The sequence below is a fragment of the Pteropus medius genome, unplaced genomic scaffold (assembly GCF_902729225.1).
Source record: "Pteropus medius unplaced genomic scaffold, Ma_sr-lr_union100, whole genome shotgun sequence".
Taxonomy (NCBI): Eukaryota; Metazoa; Chordata; class Mammalia; order Chiroptera; family Pteropodidae; genus Pteropus; species Pteropus medius.
Window position 1 is genome coordinate 948236 of NW_024352785.1, and position 19375 is coordinate 967610.

The following is a 19375-nucleotide window of genomic DNA, read 5'->3' on the forward strand; positions in this document are numbered from 1 at the left end:
GAAGCAGAGTGGAACATTAGCAAAGACAATCAAAGAGAAAATAAAATAAATAAACTTTTATTGTATTTATGCTTTCAAAAGATGGGTGTATGGGATATACTATATTTTGAAGCTAACGTGTAGCCTAAGGGGGAAAAACATGGGGAGTGGGCATTAATGATGTTGACATAAGTTTTATTATCTGAATGTCACTTTTGATCTTGGTGCTTAGGTTCAAAAACAAAATTATAATCTCATCACAAAGTTTTAATATATTGGAGAAACATTCATTTGAAAAGCTATGTAATGATAAATGTTTTTGTTTATTACCATGACTAGCTGGTGATAATTTTGTGGATCCTTTCTCTTAAGATTGGGGTTTCTTTCACATTCTGGTCTCCTCTAGAGGTCGATTCATGAAGTCTTGAATAGCCTGATGCAAAGGAAGCCATTTTTTGATAGATATTTTCAGAGCTGTAATCCAGCTGCAGAAATAACAGCACAGGACAGGTCATTAAAAAATTGTTGGATTCTAGGGAGATGAAATATTATAAAATCTTTTAATTTATTTTCTAATTGTTTCTCTTGGGTATTTAGTTTGAAATTAATAAGATAAACAGTGATCCTTAGGTTTTGGATTGGACAGAAAGGTAAAACAGCAAATGAGAAATACGCAATTGTAGCCATGAAGTAAAATTACGTTAATGTAAATAACAGGATCAGAAGAAGGGTACAGTGTTTATAAATAGTGAATAATAAAGCTAGAAGATTTAAAAAGCTATTCCTAGTATTTTAGTATTTCTCTTTAAATTTAAAGTCTAGTTGATCAAACATACAAATATTGCTACTAGGGCAAAATATTTCTTTGTTAAATTCTGAAAACCACAGCAAACTCTCTAGTTAACTCTCCTATCTTCCCCTCTCCTTTACTTTCATTTTCTTGGATGATATTTTATAAAATGTGCCCATATGACATTTATTTTAAGGGTGGTTAATGTGTCTTATTTTAAAAAAATGGTTTGGGTCAGATAAGCTTAGATAATGGGAGTTATGGAGAGTCAACCAGGATTTTTTCCATCAGGATGTCTCAGAAATGTTAATAAATTAATATGCTTTCTAATTCTCTGAGAGGAGAATATTATTTGTATTATTTCCTAAACTTACTTAATCATTTTTTGAGAGTGAGGTATCTTGTGAAACCAGAGTTCCATGAACCACACTTTGTGAAACCCTTGCTCTTATCCTTTGAAATATTTCTGTAGTGACTCAATAGTGTTTCCTATTGATAATATCCACTCATGGGTTTGGGAGTGAGATCCAACTATTTACCCTCTTCTCTTACAGAATCCAGTGGATTTTATCAGATAGGAGTTCACACTATTTCATTGACCCCTTTTCTAATATGCCCTTTGGAGTTTCACGTTCAAGAAAATCATCTTAATCTGCCACTCAGATCGTATAGCACAAACCTAAGGAAAAAGATCTTGGCAAAATATCTAGCAATTCCATATTCATTATCCTCTCACTCTAGCCCATCCTTAGGAATGACTGGAATAGGCAGGGTTTACATAATGGGAAAAGACCTTGAGAGATCTCTTTTCCCTTCTCCAAATGGTAACTCGCTAAAAAGTCTGAAATTCTACTTTTGGAGTTTTATTTCTTTAGGTTAAAACAGTTCCTAGTTCTTGCAATTGCCCCTGAAATTTTTATTATATCCTCTGTTTTAATAAATTATTGTGAGTTTCTTTATTAGATCTTTTTAATGCAAATAGTTGGGAGAAAAGGGTCCATATGAGGTGAGGGATGGTCTCCAAGCAGTTGGAGGGCATTGGCTAACTTGGGGATTGCAGGTAGGACAGGGAGACTTGAGAGATGTAGGAGGATGGTCTTGGCACCAGAGAACACTTCCTCTGCCTCATGGTTTTGTCTTCGTTAACTTACCTGCTCTCTTTTTTTTCCAGAATCATTATGGACCAAGTGCCCATTTGTATATGCCAGGTTGGATACCGATCATATCAAATTAGGTGGAGAAATCTTAGGACTTTTAATGGCTTATGACAATCCAAAAAACTGACCAAATTCAGACAGACATATAATAAGAGTTGTGAGAAAGGCGGTGAAACAGCAAATCTGTGAATTAATAAATTATAATATTACAGATTATAGTATTAGTAAATTTTTTGTTGTTAATGCCCGAGTCAGCCATCACCTTGGGAAAAATTATGAACTCCTTTTCCATTTGAAAAAAATACTTCTAGAAGAGTCATTTATATATTGAAAGAAAAAAAAAGTCTTGGGGAATATTAACTTTGGAGACTATGCAAAGAAAGGGAGAGATTTAATTGAAGATGTGGAGTTGAAGTTGGAAAATAAAAATAAGAATTTGCAACAAGACTCTTGTCAGGACAGATTAAGAAGAAGAAATATGTAGACTGACTTACCGTTGGTTTTCTGTTTTATTTTCTGCACAGAAATAGAAAGTCTTAAATTCTTCAGATGGAGGTTTAAGTTCAATTACTGCTTGCTTGCCACTAAGGGTCTGCTCGATTACCCTATATCCTTGCAGATATAAGCCACCTACAGAAGGTGAAAGAAAGAAAGAGAGAGGAGAACAGGGAAAGAGTTAAGATGCAGAAAAGGAGTCTGAAAGGAGTCAAGAAAAAATTTTGCACCTGAAGGAAACTGTAGTCGAGCTGTCCCATTTTACAGATGAAGAAACTGAGGCTCCAAAAGAGTACGGAATTTAAGGTCACTAATGATTAATGGCAAGACTGGTAATAAAGTTTGGGTTTCCTGGTTTTCATTTTTTCAGTCTCCTCACTATGTGTTCATTATTTAGCTTTGGGTTACCGGGGGCCTAAGCTAGCTTCTTTACTTCAAGGACACAATTTACAATAAATTTTTCAGTATCAAAGAAGGACACCTGCAATATCATATTAGAGGAAAATTTAATATTGACTGGGCAGAACCATTAAGGCATCTTTTCTGAAGAATAATAAAAAATGCCAGCAGTTTCTACAACTAACATAGATTCTCACCTTCTTTGTGCACCTGCAAAGCACATTTCAAATATGAACCACAGGGTGATGTGAGGAAGCCAACTTAAATTAAAATGAGAATAAAAGACTGGTTTTAAAAGATCATTTCTTCCCCATGGCCCTTTGAATCTATGTTAGTGGTTATATATTGCTTGGCCTGAATTTTGTTTCCATTATTTGGGGGTTGGGGAGATGATACTGTCTAGGAGAAGGTGCTGGAAAATCAAAAACCTTATGGTGTCTTGATGCTCTCAGGTAACCTTAATCTCATGCAGAGACTTTAGGTGACATCATTAGCAGTGATGATTAGATGTTTAAACCTCTTTTTCTCTTGCTAATTCTTGTTCTCATGGCCCACCTCCCCCTAGGAGCTACTTTAGTGCACTGTACTAACAAAAACACCAAGACACGACTGGAATTTTTGCTATTGCACACAATAACTATTTCATGCCCATGTATTAGTGAGGAGATGTGAGGGGAAAATTCTGTCTCTTTGAATATGGCTGACTTTTGTTTTCCTTTTGGTTAACTTGATACCAGTGTACATTGTCAGGAACTCATGTATTTTTCTTTTTAAACAAAATGAGTAACTTTTGGATTTTAAAAATTAGAGAAAAACTTATTTATTGTATATGGGGATTTAGATGTAATATTAAATTCTTTAAAATTTTTCATTTAAAAAGTCAGTTTTTCATTTAAAAAGTCAGTAATTTCTCGGGAAGCATTAATTTAAAAAATTAGACATTTTTCCTTAAGTAGACCCCAGTAAAATGGTGTTTACCAAAATCAGAGAGGGGCTTCTTTCTTTGAGCTATATATATCAACTTTATTGAGATGTAATTTATACATTATAAACCAACCCATTTGAAGTCAACAATCAATGATTTTTAGTTCATTTGTGGAGCTGTGTAACCATCACCATAATCCAATTTTATAACATTTTCATCAACTCGAAAAGAAACTCCATACCCATGAGCAGCCCCTCTTTCTGCTGCCCCATCCCGACTTTAGGCAATCCAAATCTACTTTCTATTGTTATAGATTTACTTTTCCTGAGACACAATATAAATGAAATTACACAATATGTGGCCTTTTGTGACTGGCTTCTTTCACTTAGCATGATGTTTTCAAGGTTCATCCATGTTGTATTGTGTGTCAGTACTTCATTCCTTTTTATTGTCGAATGATATTCCATTGTATGGGTATATCATATTTTATTTAGCCATTCATTAGTTGACAGTCAGGTTTTCTTCAATTTTCCTGTCTATTATGAATAATGTTGATATGAATATTTGTATATAAGTTTTTGCATAGACATATGTTTTCGAAGTATGTACAAGAAGTGTAATAAGCAATGTGCTAGGTGTTTCAGGACTGTAGGGTACCTAAAGATAGATCAGAGGGTTATTTTGCTATCTTTATTTTCTGCTCCAAGCTATAGTACACAGCATTTATATATTGCTGCACTTGTTTCTGACATCTTCCTGCTTGTGAGATTTCCCATTTTCATCTATATGAACAGATATGAATACCCTCCCCTGTCCCTACCCTATTTGAGAATGGATAGAAGGTATTGTCCAAAACATGTCTGCTATAAACAAGAAGGTTTTCTGACCTCTTTTCTAATCAGTTATGGGATAGAAATGATTGGCAGTAAAGACATCCAAATATAACTCCATTACCTCACTTAAGGAGATCTCACTGGGCTGGTCTCTATGTGTTATTAGGTAGCAGCAGTAAACAGCAAGCAGGCATAGTTTTGGACAGAGATTTTTCACAAGAACTATGCAAGCATTAGTGTTCTATTTGTTGCGATAATGTGAAATACATCTTTTTGAGAATGCTCCCAGACCTTGATGTGATTTATTCAAGAACAATAGTTAAAAGTCACGATTTGTTACTTTCAGCTTTTGCTGGAGAGGGATAAAAAGAAAAAAAAATCAGTGTATGGTGAGCGACAAAGGATTTTTCTATGAAGAGGCACTTGACTAAAATGCTTCTGGAATACCACAGTTCCTTTTTAATATTGGGCGGCATAAGCAAGCCAGTAATACATATTATTAAAACACTAGCACTTTCCTTCATAGTAAGGAAAGACTTCAGGGAACTGACTAGGGCTATTTTTCCAACTCCCACAATACACACATTAGAGGCATATTTATTCAACTGAAAGTAAAATGTAGGATTAGCATCTAATGTGGCTTTTACGGAAAGTCAGGGCCGTGTTTTTTCCCACATCTTGCTCTTTCTCCTCCTTCCACTGTTACCTTTTCCCTGCCTTCTCTTTGTTGTCCTCAGTATTGTCTCAGCAAGAAATAAGTCATGCCCCAAATAGTACAGACACTTTCAGAAATAAGAAATATCAAATGAGGTCTCCCCAATCTCTCATGAAGTACATAAATCAATGGAATAAAATAAATAATAAAATAAATAAAAATAAAACAGTAAAGCAATGGAGATGCTACAGCCAGGAGACCATCTCCATGAAGTGGTGACCATGGAAGCCTGGGTCTTAATAACAAAGCAACTAATGTGGTAGGCATGATAAAAAGATAACTGAAAGGAAAGAACTTTTTTTAAGTACTCTAAGATTCTGAACAGGAAAGCTGACCATTTGAACAGGCATAAACACAGAGACCGTTTTTGTACATTAGTATTATTCCAACTTTTTTGCCTGTGATCCCAAGATGTAATACAGAACTCTATATGTTTTCATATAATTAGACCAAAAGTTTTGTGAAACGTTGTGTTGTACCATGTTATTTTCTATTCAATTAAATTCTATTCAGTTGTACTTTAAAATACTGGTCATAACCTACTACACTGATTGCATGACTCAGTAGTGGGGTCAAAACTTGCATTTTGGAAAATACTTCTATAAATGATAATCAAGGCCTGTTTCAAGGTTATGACCTTCATAGGGACAGAGAACAAAGAATAAGACTAGGATGTGATATGCGAGACCAAAGCAGAGCTTGGACAATATAAGTAAAGGAGGAATTACACATCAGACCAGCACAAAGTTCATTCACTTAGCATCACTTAGAATGGAAAATGAGTATTAGGACTCTGTGAAATCTTTATGAATATAATAATAATTCCTAGTCCATGTATATAAAATGATTAAGTTAAACAGTATTTTAGTGCCTGGAGTGTTGATGGCACAGCATGGGTTTAGCCATTCTCAATAAATTTCTCTGCTGTCCTCACAACTCCTATGCTTCTTGTGATAAATAGTTTGACCCGGCGGCCCCTGATTATTGCAGTCAGCGTGCTGATGTCCAGAGTGCAGAGAACAGACACACAGCATTATAGACTGAGTCCTACTTTAGGAAAACTGATTTCTGTTAGGGAGTTCACATAGCACTGTGGCTAAGAGTCTGGGCATAGGATTCAGATAGCATTTATTCACATTTTGTTTCTTGTCACTTGCTAGCTGGGTAACCATCAGATGTTAGTTAACTTTTCTAAGCCTTAGTTTCTCACTTTTAATGGTGCAAAAACAGTGGATAGTTTGCAAATATTAGTTTTCGATAAAGAACATAAAGTGCTTATCCAAGTCCTGGACACATAGGAAGCATTCAATAATACATGCTAACTTTCCCATTCCAATACACTTGAGCAGTATGATCCAATCTTCTAAAAAAATGTGGCTTGCCAGGGCAGTGATTCTTGGTGGACAATGGTGAAGGGCATATTTATTTTAGGAATTTCCTATCGGAAATGCAGATATGCCTGGATCCTATCTTGAGTTTCACTGTGCCAGATCACTGGCAGTGAGCCTCGGGTCATGATAAAGTTAAAATGTACAAGAAGGTTGAGCAGGAATGTTAGATAAAAGACATAAATCTCAATTTAAAATTCAAATCTAGGGGAGGGTAAAGGACTTTAGAAGAGCTCCTGCATGCCACCTTAATGCTGAAGAAAGGTTAGCCACCAATTAATAGCTTGTATGGCGGGGCCCAGCAGCTGTCAGGGTGACAGTGGGAGCTGCGGGTAGCATGCTCAGGCAAGTGGTATTTTTTATTCAAGGAAAAGTAGAGTCATGTGAAACCAAAATTCATAGACCTCTATTATGGAACATGGCCTAGATATAAAATTTCTGTTGGAATTTTGGTAAAGAAAATGTTGTTTTAATGCATACTTGAGATAATTTGGGCTAGAAATTGAGGACCTGCGGAGGTAAGAATATTCAAGATGTAAGGCTGGGAAAGGATGGATAGCTTTGGATTAAATATTTTTATTAACCACCAAATAATACATCTTCAAGAAAGGTGTATTAAAAAGCAGATAGAAATTAGATAGCTCCTTACAGCTGCAGAGTAAGATGGCAGAAAGTTCAGGCGTTTGGTGGTCTGAGTTCTGGTTTTACCTTTGGATTGGCTTTTCAAACTAATGTTTCTCCATTATTAAATGAGGTAATGACAAGCTACTCACACGTCATGGGAACAATGGCCTATTGAGGTAATATGGTTGTTCACTCATTCATTAAACATACACTACAAACATCTCTGAGCATATAATCCTTTAGAAGAGATAGGATTGCCAACTAGAGATAAAATAATATCAGCAAAAGCAGGGTTATCACTTAGTGAGTACAGCTTTTGTACTGGCCCCTCTGTTAACTGTTTTTACTTATCATTTCATTTAATTACAATAACAATTCTATAAGATAGGTTATTATACCACCTACAAATTTGGAAACTGATGCTTACCTTAGTAAGGTTAAATAATTTGTTCATGCCCCCTGGGTACTAAACAGTGAAGACAGAATTTGAACTCACATAGCTAAATTATACCAACAACAACAAAATAAACAAGTAGGAAAAAAATGGGTTTGTTTATATTTAGCTCTTACCATTTCACACATCTTTCCAGAATCTTAGATTTTTGTTGTTGTTGTTGTTGCCTCTAGAGCTCTCTAGGGCCTTATACTTTGTTCTGAAACCTTTCTTTCTGGCTTTCTCTTCCACAACTTGTGTTAAAGCACCTGGTATTCTACTCAAATATGGTCATATTCTATTTCCTTAGCACACCCCACCTCTTGAACTTTTTTCTGACCCTGTCTTTGCTTGTACTAGTTCCTGAAATATTCTCTACCTACTGATTCCCCGATACAAGTTGCTCTTCCTATTTTTAGTAGCTGTTTGTTAGTAGCTGTTTCTCAGCTCTGGAACTAAGACTTTTTAAGTAAGGCCTCCTTTGACCTTTCAGATTAAGGGAAGCCATCTAGCGGCAGTCATTAGCTATTTTAATCTCGAGTCAGCAGTGATCTCTGGCCCCAGGGGTGTGGAAGCTCTTTATTAATATTTCAGTTTGGAGTAATCTGAGCAATTAATCCTAAACATTTCCTTTCTAACTATGGAAACAGTCTCCTGAAAATGAACCTCGTTGATTTGGTAATTAAAATGGCTCGGACTTTTGTGATGATATTTTATAATAGAAGTCCCAGTCCGCGACTGCTTTGGAGGTTTGTTTTTGTTTACCTTAATTCTCACCCTGGCACCAGGTGCCTAAAGCTGTGGATTTGGGATTGAAGAGGAACAGCCTGCCCTGTAAGTGCTTAAAGATGCTGTCTATCTTTTAGCAGTTGAATGATATTTTGGGCCATATTTTAACTCCCTCAAAATAGAAAGGCGAGTAAGTAGAAGATAATCATTGTATTGTTGATCCTAACTGATGAGAAATGGACCATAGTGTGATGCTTGCTTTGTACCTCTTTTGTACCTTTCCAAGAAGGTGGAAGTTGTCACAAGATACTCACTTCTCATTTGGTATCTATTTCTAGCTTAATTAAACCTAAGCATTAATTCTTAAAAAAAAAAAAAAAAAAAAGAAATTAAATGACTGAGATTGTAGAATGTTCACTACTGCTAATTATTTAAGGATTTATTCATCAGGAAAAAGTGCAACTGCGCATGAAACACCAATAATTACTTTTGTCAAAAATTATAAGAAAGTTAAATAATCTTTCTTGTAGAAATCAAGGGTAATTATTTTATTATTAAAACATATTGTTTAATATATACAATGGAATGTTATTCAGCCATAAGAAAAGATGAAATACTGCCATTTGTGACAACGTGGATGGATCCTGAGATTATCATGCTAAATGAAGTCAGACAGGACTTCATATAATTTTATTCATATATGGGATATAAAACTGAAAGCAACAAACAAACAAACAAAAACTCATAGACATGGACAATAGTTTAGTGGTTACCAGAGGGAAAGGGGGGAGAAGGGAGATAGAAGAGAGTAAAAGGGGTCAAATACATGGTGACAGAAGGAGATTTGACTTTGGGTGGTGAACACGTGATGTAATATACAGATGATGTATTATAGAATTGTGCACTTGAAACCTATATAATTTTATTAACCAATGTCACCTCAATAAATTTAATTATCAATAAGTCTACTTGACCGGAAAGAAAATTTGAATGTCTTACCTTACTGTAACCTCTTAGGAGATAAAACTGCCATTTAAACTTGAAAAAAAAATTATGTTGTTTACATACTCATTTTATATACATAGCTTTTAATTTAATAAATATATAATAAATACATAAAAATAAATAATAAATGCATATATATTTTTATGTATAGAGAGTTTTTTCTATAGAGAGCTTAAGTCACTATATTGCCAATTATCTCAATTGATTTTCATAATAATCCTGTGAAATAGGTAGCTGTTTCCATTTTATAAATGAAGAAAGTAAGTTTTAGGAATTTACTTAATTTGTCTACTTAATGTTTTTTTTTGTTACTCTCTTGCCTAAGATTAAGGATCCTATGAGAAAAGGGTGGAGTCACTACACAAGACAACTATTGGCATTGGCTCTGAATGTCATCAATGACCAAAAGGATGAAAGAATTTACTTTTCACTTTTCCAGGCAGTAAAAGCATGGGGTAAAGGGTAGAGGCTCTCGAGTTTGCTTGGCCGTGTTCAGAGCTCAGCTTCATTGCTTACTACATGTGATCTTGTCAAGTTATGTAGACTTTCTAGCCAGTTTTCTTTGGAAAATGGGAATAATAATAGTACTTCTCTAGAGGATAAATGAACTAATTTAGGTAAAGCAGAAAGCGTGGGACTTGGTAACAGCTCCATAAAACCAAGATATCATTACCATTATTATCGTAATCACTAATATTTCATGTGAAAGTTGAGTCCATACCTGAGGCCTGGGTGGAACGAATGCTAGCATAGAAGTACAAGCAGCCATCCTTCAGAATGCAGTAGTGCTGGACCCACATGTCTGTGCTTCTGTTCAGTTGGTGCAGGAGGCCCAGGCATTCTGGGTTCTTGATAGCCAGAGGTGGGAGGCTACTGTTGTGCAGAGTGACATCTTCCCAGACATGGCTCTGCAGGTGTGGCACAAAGAGGTATCTGAATGGTCATCCTGCGCCAATGGTCATAGATTTCCTGAGCCAGTGACATCAGCACCGAGGTTGTTTGAATTCAGAGACGCCACTACCCTAACTGATTCTATTGCTAAGGCAATCTGAATACTTGAACAACTAGCCAGAAAACCTGAATTTACCCACTGGCCATATAGAACTTTTCCCTTTTCATGTCCATAGACTATTATCCCTTCTCTTTGGCTTCTATTTTGTTGTAAGGAAATCAAAAGAACATTAGTGATGTATAAAAAGGAAATAGAAATCAGCACCTTAGCAAAGACTATTTTTAATGATGCCGTCTATAAGAGCTGGTCCCACGTGGCTATTTCACTCACTATGGGGATTGTCCTTCCCAGCCCTGTTCCTAGTAGGTCCACTGTGACTAATAGCAACCCCTGGTTCATGCTTTACTTTATCTAGAACTCCCATTTGTGCAATGGAACAAGTTAAATGCCCCAGGCCGCACTGGGCCTTAGGCTCTCATGGTCGGTGATGTGGAAGGCCCATGGTAAATCAAGATCCTCTACCCTGGAGGGGAACCCTCAGCCCACAGGCCTGAGAGGCAGGTTCTTCCTGGGAATTTGGCCCAAGCCTGGGGGCATAGTGCTTTATCTGTTTATCAGAATGCCCTGCTCTGCTGCTGGCCAGTTCCTCTTTTTTATTTGGTTCCATTTTTGCTCTTCAGTTTTAACAAGGCAGTAAGTACAAAAGGTTTCAGAATGTAGAGCTAGCTTTATTCTTTGCTGTGAAGTGAGAGCCTACTAGGAGTTTGGGTGTTCCCTTTTCACTCTGATACAGACACTCTGAGTGCATTAGCTGATAGACCTTCTTAAAAATATCGAGGCTTATTAGGATGACGCATTGAAGAGAGATGGATGAATGTATTGAGCATTGTGTTCCAGGTAAAATGAAACAGAAGTCCTGCTGTTTGTCATATGATACTGCCAGTGATTGTTCTGAAAGGACAGTTACAGGGCACAGGGCAGTGCATTCAATCTCAAATGATCCAAATTTTCCCAAATATACAGGGGCCAAAATATATACAAAAGATAATTGACAGTCAGTGCTTTTTGCTTGCATGCCATTTTGTGAGTGAATAAATATATTTAAAAGAAATCTATAACCTCAGAAAGCGGGGTTTCAAATGCCTTGGGGCAGTGGTCCCCAAGCTAAGAGTCATGAACAGGCAGAAACAGTGAAAGCTGGTTTAATGTCTCCAAAACAAAGATATGAACATAAAGCACTGCATTTCTGAACATAGGACACTCACTTTGTAGTAAGCTGCTCGCCAACAGCACTATCCCAGGACGTCCCTGGCATCTTGTACTTAGGGAATGAAAATAAATCGGCAGCAATAGTTTAACCTCATGGGAAACTACTGGACTGCTCTGTGTGAAACAGAAATTTCACCCCAGTTTGTGTCTCCCCACTGAGCTCACTGAGAGAAATGTTGTATGAATCCCTGAAAATAAAAAGAGCATCAGGAATGCAAGCTCCCCATACTCAGTAAGAAATCCTGTTGACTTAAAATCCTCTTTCCCAGCTTTTAGAGGAGATCTGAGAAGTCCCAGGGTTGACTGTGTGTGAAATCTAACTTGATCCTTTCCCCCTCTGAGGAGAAAAGCATTGAAGGGGAGATAAATATCAAAAACACCTTACCTGGTGGATAGGGTGGGCTGCTTTGTCCATCGCTTCAAGCCACCTGAAAGACAGTAAAATGAGAAGTGCTCTTCTTGGGGGGCCTCTGTCCTTCAGACAGAGCAGGCCTGAGGCTCAGAGGGATTTCACTGTTCTAAATTCCTGGTTGAAGGGCAACACGTTCTTACAAAATTGGTATTACTATGTAGCAGCATCCCTCTCCCGCCAGGCATATTTAAAATAAATTATTTTTTATTTTTTTCCTTTACTATAGTTTAATTAGCACCTAAGAGGAAACTCATGCACTTTTTATATTTAGCAAGGTATGTGAATTTGTTAACACCAGCGAGGCTGATAACAACTAGTGTCTTAACTGTAAGGCACTGGCTATTAAAATACGTAAAGACTGGTAAAGAGTCACTGTTTTGAGCCCCCTCCCCAAGTGTATTCTGGACACAGTGGCCACCTTTAGTGCACTCTTTAGAACCTCTGCTTGATAAATTGAATTTTCTTAGTCCTATCTCCTTAGCCATGTATCAGCCTATCCACCTCACCCCAGCTTGCCAATCCTTTCAGATTTTCTTTTAAACTCCATAAATTCCAATCAAACCGTACTGCTTGCTCTTCTCCCAGATGCTTGATTTATTCCCTCTGCCTTCTTCTGTTCCATTTCTTCTTTTGTATGCTTATCCTATCCTGAACCACACTCTTCATAACTCCCTCCTCCCCATAGCCAGAGACCTCTCCGTACCCTCAATTTCTATGCCACTTAAGCTTTTCCTATAGCACTTCTTAATTTCTATTTTTGCATTAAAATGTTGGAATAAATGCTCTATATTCTTGGTTCAGGGCTTTTCTAAAGTCAAGAACTTGTGCTCAATCTTACTAATAGTCTGTAGAGAACTTAAAACAGTATCTGGACATAATAGCTATCCAAAGAAATATTTTGCCCATGAAGTAAAATGCAACCAAGTCACTATCATCAGATTTCCCTGCTTGTCCTTTAAAGCAACATGCATTTGTTACACAATGTTCCACAGATAGGGACTGGATATTGTTTGCCTAAGAGGTTTCAGACCTAGGGCTTTCTTTAAAATTGGAGCTGAGACCAAATTCTCTTTAAGAGTTATGCCCTTGACACTAAACACTGTTGACCCCTTACCTGTTTGTCATTGTCACCTTCACCACTACTTCATCCCACCCCTCACCCTAAATTAACAGTATTTAAATGACAGTTTTCACTTGACTCACTGGATTGACCAGTGATCTCCATTCCCTCAGGGTGATACACTGAACAATGATCAAGAGTCACTGAATGCCCTGAGTCGGTAGGTTACCTTCTAGAATGCCTGCACAAGTCTACCCTCCAGCTGGGTTGAAATCTTACAAAATGTCAGCTGGAGTCATTCTCCACAAAGCTACATTGTTATCATTTATTTTGTTCACCTCACTGTAGAGTATTAAATTGTAACCCTACTACATTATTTTGAAACCTGGCACTATCCATCCAATTAGCTTAAAATATATAAATTTGGTAATTCTGGGGGAAGCTAGATGTGAACCATGGCAGTGTTGAATTTTGTTTTAGAAAATGTGGAGATCTAAAATACATGAGTTAGGATAAAATGCTTCTGTTCTTTAGAAATTCTGTTAGGAAAAAACTGGGAGAATAATGAAGAACCAAACTTCTCATACCTAAGAAACTGACTATTGATTGCCGTTATGAATTTGCTATTCCTTACCCTACTTCCAGTCCCAAGAATATATAAGACTGCTGTTGAAGAAGTGTTTCCCCAGCCAAAGTGAAACTGATAAGAAAAAAGATTAGTGAATTACCTTTTCATTTCTTGGTTTGAGGTTGCACAGAGGCAAAAAGTTCTATTTCCAGACTGAGGCACACAGTTAAACACAAATGGTTTTCCCAAACTGCTATCAATGCCAACTTCTGCACCTTCCAATTTTATCATCTCTAGAGGCAAGCATTTTCCTTCATCCTGTAATTGACACAAGGAAGACGTTCAGCATAGGCACTGCAACTAAGCAGACAAGGGAGAAAATGAGAGAGGAAAGGAGAATTAAAGTTATTTTTGGGGATCAATTGCTTATTCTGGAATAAAAATAAAACCCAATTGAATATTTGTAGATTATGTTCTCTATGATACATTCCATGATACTTCGAATTTCCAGCTATGATATTTTCCCACATCCCTTTGAATAGCTTCTATTAATATGCATTATATTTATGTCAACTTAGGAAGGTATCATTAATTTTTAATGCTCATTTTTCCTATAAGAAAAAGGAAATTGATATTACAAAATATGTGTGGTTGGTAGTGACATGAGATCTCTAGTTAGCGTTTATAGTTAGTATGCATTTCATGCTTATTCTGTCAGGATCTCTTATAAAAACTTTACATATATTAACTGATTTATCTTCACAAATAAATTAGTTCCTTTTATCATCTCTATTTTACAGATGAGGAAACTGCAGCATAGAATAAAGACCACTTTTCTTTAAATGACTGTAGTTTAAAATATCGTGGTATGTATATAAGGCTAAACCATGACAGATATTTTGTTATTTCTATTTATTTTACTGTTATATCTCAGAACATCCTGTCTATTATTTACGTCTTTGTTGAAAACAGCTATATTGAGGTATAATTTACATACCATGAAGTCACTCACGTACATGTATAATGCAGTAATTTAAAACAAATTTATGGAGTTGTAAAACCTTTGCCTCAATGTAGTTTTAGAACTTTTCCGTCATCCTTTAAATTTTCTTTGAGTCATTTTGCGTTCAATTGCTATCCTTACCCCTCCAATCATAGGCAGTCACAGATCTCTTTTCTGTCTCTATAAATTTGCCATTTCTAGACAATTTATATAAGTAAAATCATATACTATATGGTCTTTTGTGACTAGCTTCTTGCACTTAGCGTAATGTTTTCAAAGTTTCATTCATGCTGTAGCACTTATTACTACTTCGTTCCTTATTATTGCTGAGCTATATTCTATTATATGGATATGCCTCATTTAGTCTATCCATTCACAAGTTGATGGAGATTTTTCTTTCCAGCTTTGGTCTATTTTGAATAATGCTGCTGTGAACATTGGTGCACAGGTCTTTGTGTAGACATATGTTTTCATTTTCTTTGGTGGATTGCTAAGAGTGAAATTGCTGGGCCATATGGTAAGTTTATCTTTAACTTTATAAGAAACCACAAAACTGTTTTCCAAAGTGACTGTACCGTTTTACATTCTCATCACATTATGAATGTCCCAGATTCTCTACACCCTCACCTAAATTCTGTATTGCTTGTCATTTTGATAATAGCCATCCTACTGGGCATGTAGTGGTAACTGCTAGTAGTTTTAATTTGCATATTTTTCTAATGACTGATGATGTGGAACCCCATCTAGAGCAGAGATTCTTAACCAATTTTAGAAAATGACTTCCATTGAAATGCTGATGAAAACTAGAGATCCTCTCCCCCAAAATACATAAATGTATATATGTGCATGTAGACACATATATGTACGTGCATATGTACTTACATATGCTAAAACGTTTCTTGCAACTCATAGGGGAGTGGATACAAAAATATTCTTTGTCTCAAAGTAACATCTCATAGTCGTATGGCACTTTATTTTTTGAAACATTTTCATGGACTCTGTCTTTTTAAATCACAATTATTCTATAAAGTAGAAAGCTACTGTTATCCCCAGTTTTTAGAAGAAAAAACCGAGTTTCAGTGGGATGTCCCAAGATTGCATAGACAGAGATAGAATGTAAGCAATGGTCTGTTGGCTTTGTCTTCCACATTACTTCTCTCACATATCTGCCTTCTTTGGCCACTGTAGTTTGAGAAACTGCTGGCTTTTAGAGTTAGCACTTGAAGGCTGCAGTATTCAATAGTTTAGAAGACATAGTATTTCCTGAAGCCATCAGTTTTCCTGGAATAGAGACAGAGATCTGAAATTTTGATCTGTTTTAGTAAATATTAGAAAGGTAGCACATCTTCTAATAATTGTATATGGGCAATACTCTGACATTAGAAACCAAAAAAAAAATATGTTTTCATTTGCTTTAATAAGGATAAAGACTTTGCATGCCTATAAATAGTGACTAATTATTTATACCATTTTCCTAGGAGCATCTTAAACTAAGAAAAAAAAGATCAAAAAACAAAACAAAGCAAAAAAAGCCTGGAGAAGCATAAATAAAGCCCGGAGATAATACTCTCTTCTGCTCATTTGCTAAGAACAAATTCTCACTGGGTCTGCTTTCCTTTGGGCCCATTACATAGATAAGGTAATATAATATATTGGTTTCTCAGAATCAGCCCTATTAGGTCACTCTGGAACTACAATGTTCTCCCACATCCTTTGCTGTTGGAGAAGGCAAAGGAGTACATTCATGGCATATGATAGACAACAAAGAATCGTACCTGAAGTCACCTATGAGGCTCTTTTGCCTCTGCTCAAGTTGTAGATGTGTGAGAAGAATGAATGATTGGTAAATGGACTAGATTAAACAACGATCTCTCATGGTCCAGATTCTGTTTTCCCTAATCTCAGCGGCTGCCTCATTATCCGTGATTATGAGCCTGCTGTGGCCCTGAAAGCAGCTGCACTAAACACTGTGGGCACAGAGCCTGTGAAGGAGGTGTGGGTGCTCTTGCAACTATGCCTACTCTCCTTACTCTTTTCTCTCATTTCACCAGTCCGAGCACCCGTAAACTCCACTTTTGTGGAGATACAGAGGTTGGAAAAAATTCGCTGTTCAGTCTAATCTTACTGCTGCTTGGACTGTGGTTCTGAATTCCCCAAATCAAATATTTTCAAGAGATAAAAGACAACTGAAATCTTTTTTCTATCTTACAGCTATGCCCTTGGGGTTTTCAACTCTTCCTTTAAGTGAAACTCAATCTTTCAGTTTGGCAATAATTCTTAAGTGAGTTGAGTTTTGTTTGATTCCTTCCCCCTGGTTCTGCCAAAAGTCTCACTCATCATTGTTGGTACTGGAAACAATGATAATTTAAGACTCTGGTTTCCCCACCACTTTATATTCTCCTTTTCCAAGGCATGAAAAGGCTCTCGCTCCATTTTTCTGTTCCTGAGCCAAATCAGAGATCCAGCTGTTTCATGTGTGCAGGATTGATTAAAAGAGCAGGGATGCCGAAGGGATTTTCCAAGGAATTGTTCAGGGAGGTGCAGAAGCTATCTGCCGAAAGTAAAGGAACTTGGGCTATTTATGCCAGACAGCCCAGGATGATGTTGATATAGTCTGTCACGGAAATAGGATTTTATAGCAGTAATCTCAAAGGTCAGATGGCTCAGCAAAAGAAAATAGTAAACAATAATAATGACAAAAAGGCAACTCGGAGTGAATCCACTCCCCAATTAAATTATTTCTATAAAGAAAAATATAGACAAGGACATTTGTGTCTGACTTCAACTTGGGCTCTCTGGTAAAACAAATTACCTGCAGATGCTTTTGCGTTATTGGCTTTGGTCAAAATTTTGGTTTGAGCATGCTAGAAATTTTTTTTTATAATTGTTGTTGCTAGGACTCTTTGTCTAAGAAAAGAGAAAAGGCTGGGACACTATACTAACATGTTTCATTTTATCTGAAGGCACAGTCATGAAAATCCACAAACTAAGGAGGAGGAAAAAGACATCTTTAGCCACGAAAAATAGCTAATTCTCAGTGGGGAAACCAGAGCCAAGATAAATTTAGAGGGAAAAAAAAGCATGTCCTAAAGCAACACACCACATGAAAGGGCGCATGAAATATACATCTAGAGTGCTATATTTAAAGCTAGCAGGTTGGAGCAAAATTGAAGGATGAGAGTCTCTTGGAGCCTTATTAATGATACTGAGAACTCTTTATCTCTAGGCAGCAGTACCCCATCCCCACTGGCGACAGACAGCCATCACTCCTCGATAGCCATGAGATGATGGCCTCTGTACATGTCCTAGCTGATAGGATCAGGAAAGCAGCAAAGCCTGAAAGGGCAAGAAGGAGGGAAAGATACAACAGGACTTTCTCACTGTGCTGACTTTGCTAGTTTTGTCCTGTGATTAAATCGAAATCTTGACTCTAGAGACTGTGAGCCCCTCACTACACCAATCATTATTATTACACACATACGTGTGTCTGTGTAGGCATATACTTGTTTATTTATTGATGTTTTCTTTTTTTTCCCTTCCAGGTGGGCAAGAAAGGATGGATGAGAACAGAAAGTAAAGTGAGCATGCAAGTCAGACGCTTGTTTGTGGGTGGTTCTGAATTCCCTGTCACAGCTTTGTGAATTTAACATTTCTCTTTTTGCTTTCATCAAGAAATTGAGATGACAATTTTATTGCCCCGAAAATTATAATATTCAATCTCTAGTCTGAACATACCGCTCTTTCCCGGCATTCATCACGCTACCTGGCTGCCACTGTGACATCAGCAGAGGTAACTGGCTGCAAACTTGGATTTTGTGCTTTTCTTTTCAGTTAGCCCGGAGTGGAGAAACATTTTTTTCAGGAGTGATAAATACATGCTGGCAGCACAATGTTGTTTCCTGGCACCAGGGAGACTCTGAGCTCCAGGAAACACGGGAGGCTTTAGGGGCTGAAGGAGTTCATCTGCACAGACAGGCTTCCTGCTGGAAAATCGGCCAAGTGGAGAGACGCTAACGATGGGGGTGTCTGGGCTGCCCAGGCTCTATAGCTTTGAAGAGACACTTCTGGCCTCAGTGACATGTCTCATTTGTCACCATTTTCCTTGGCTCCTAAACTATCCCTTAGAGTACAACAACTACCAACCACCCAGTACTTGCATTACAACAGAAAGACTGTGAAGCAGTAAATCTGAGTCATAGTCATGACCTTGTTCAAAACTGTCAAAAGGTTACCAAGTTAACTATAAAATCAAGACATTCTATATCTTAAGCTCTGTAATTGAATGTTTGTCCTACGAGGTTTCCCTCTGAACTCAGTGTATTGTTGGCTTGTTGGTGGATTCTAGAGCCAGAGGAGCTGGGTTTGAATAAACACTGCACCACGTATGAGGTCCCTAATGTAACCTTAACTTCTCTGTGCCTCAGTTCATTTATCTATAAAATAGGGTTGTTCTCAGGATTGAATTAAGATGTATGTAAAGTGTTCAGAACACCGTCTGGCACTTTGTATGTGATATGTACATGTTAAATTTCATTATTATGTAGAAATTCGATAAAGTGAAGAGTTGAAGCCTAGAAAATTAATTAACCAAGAAGCTTTAATATAGGTGTCAGGTTAACCTTATTTAAAGTAAGTTCCT

At 36.9% G+C, this 19375-nt stretch overlaps 1 protein-coding gene and 1 long non-coding RNA gene across 2 annotated transcripts; one reads left to right on the top strand and one right to left on the bottom strand.

Annotated features, from left to right (window-relative positions):
* Window positions 1-364: 364 nt before the first annotated feature.
* On the bottom strand, window positions 365-14751 carry LOC120590750 (src kinase-associated phosphoprotein 2-B-like). The gene is made up of 6 exons (XM_039848350.1): window positions 14731-14751; window positions 13894-14051; window positions 12079-12121; window positions 10194-10380; window positions 2421-2556; window positions 365-464 (listed from the first exon to the last, which is right to left on the bottom strand). Exons 1-6 carry the CDS (start codon window positions 14749-14751, stop codon window positions 365-367), a joined length of 645 nt encoding a protein of 214 aa, XP_039704284.1.
* Window positions 14752-15209: 458 nt separating this feature from the next.
* LOC120590786 (uncharacterized) lies at window positions 15210-19144 on the top strand. Its single transcript, XR_005649765.1, has 2 exons — window positions 15210-16375; window positions 18279-19144. It is a non-coding gene; the product is annotated as an uncharacterized LOC120590786 (long non-coding RNA).
* Window positions 19145-19375: the final 231 nt, after the last annotated feature.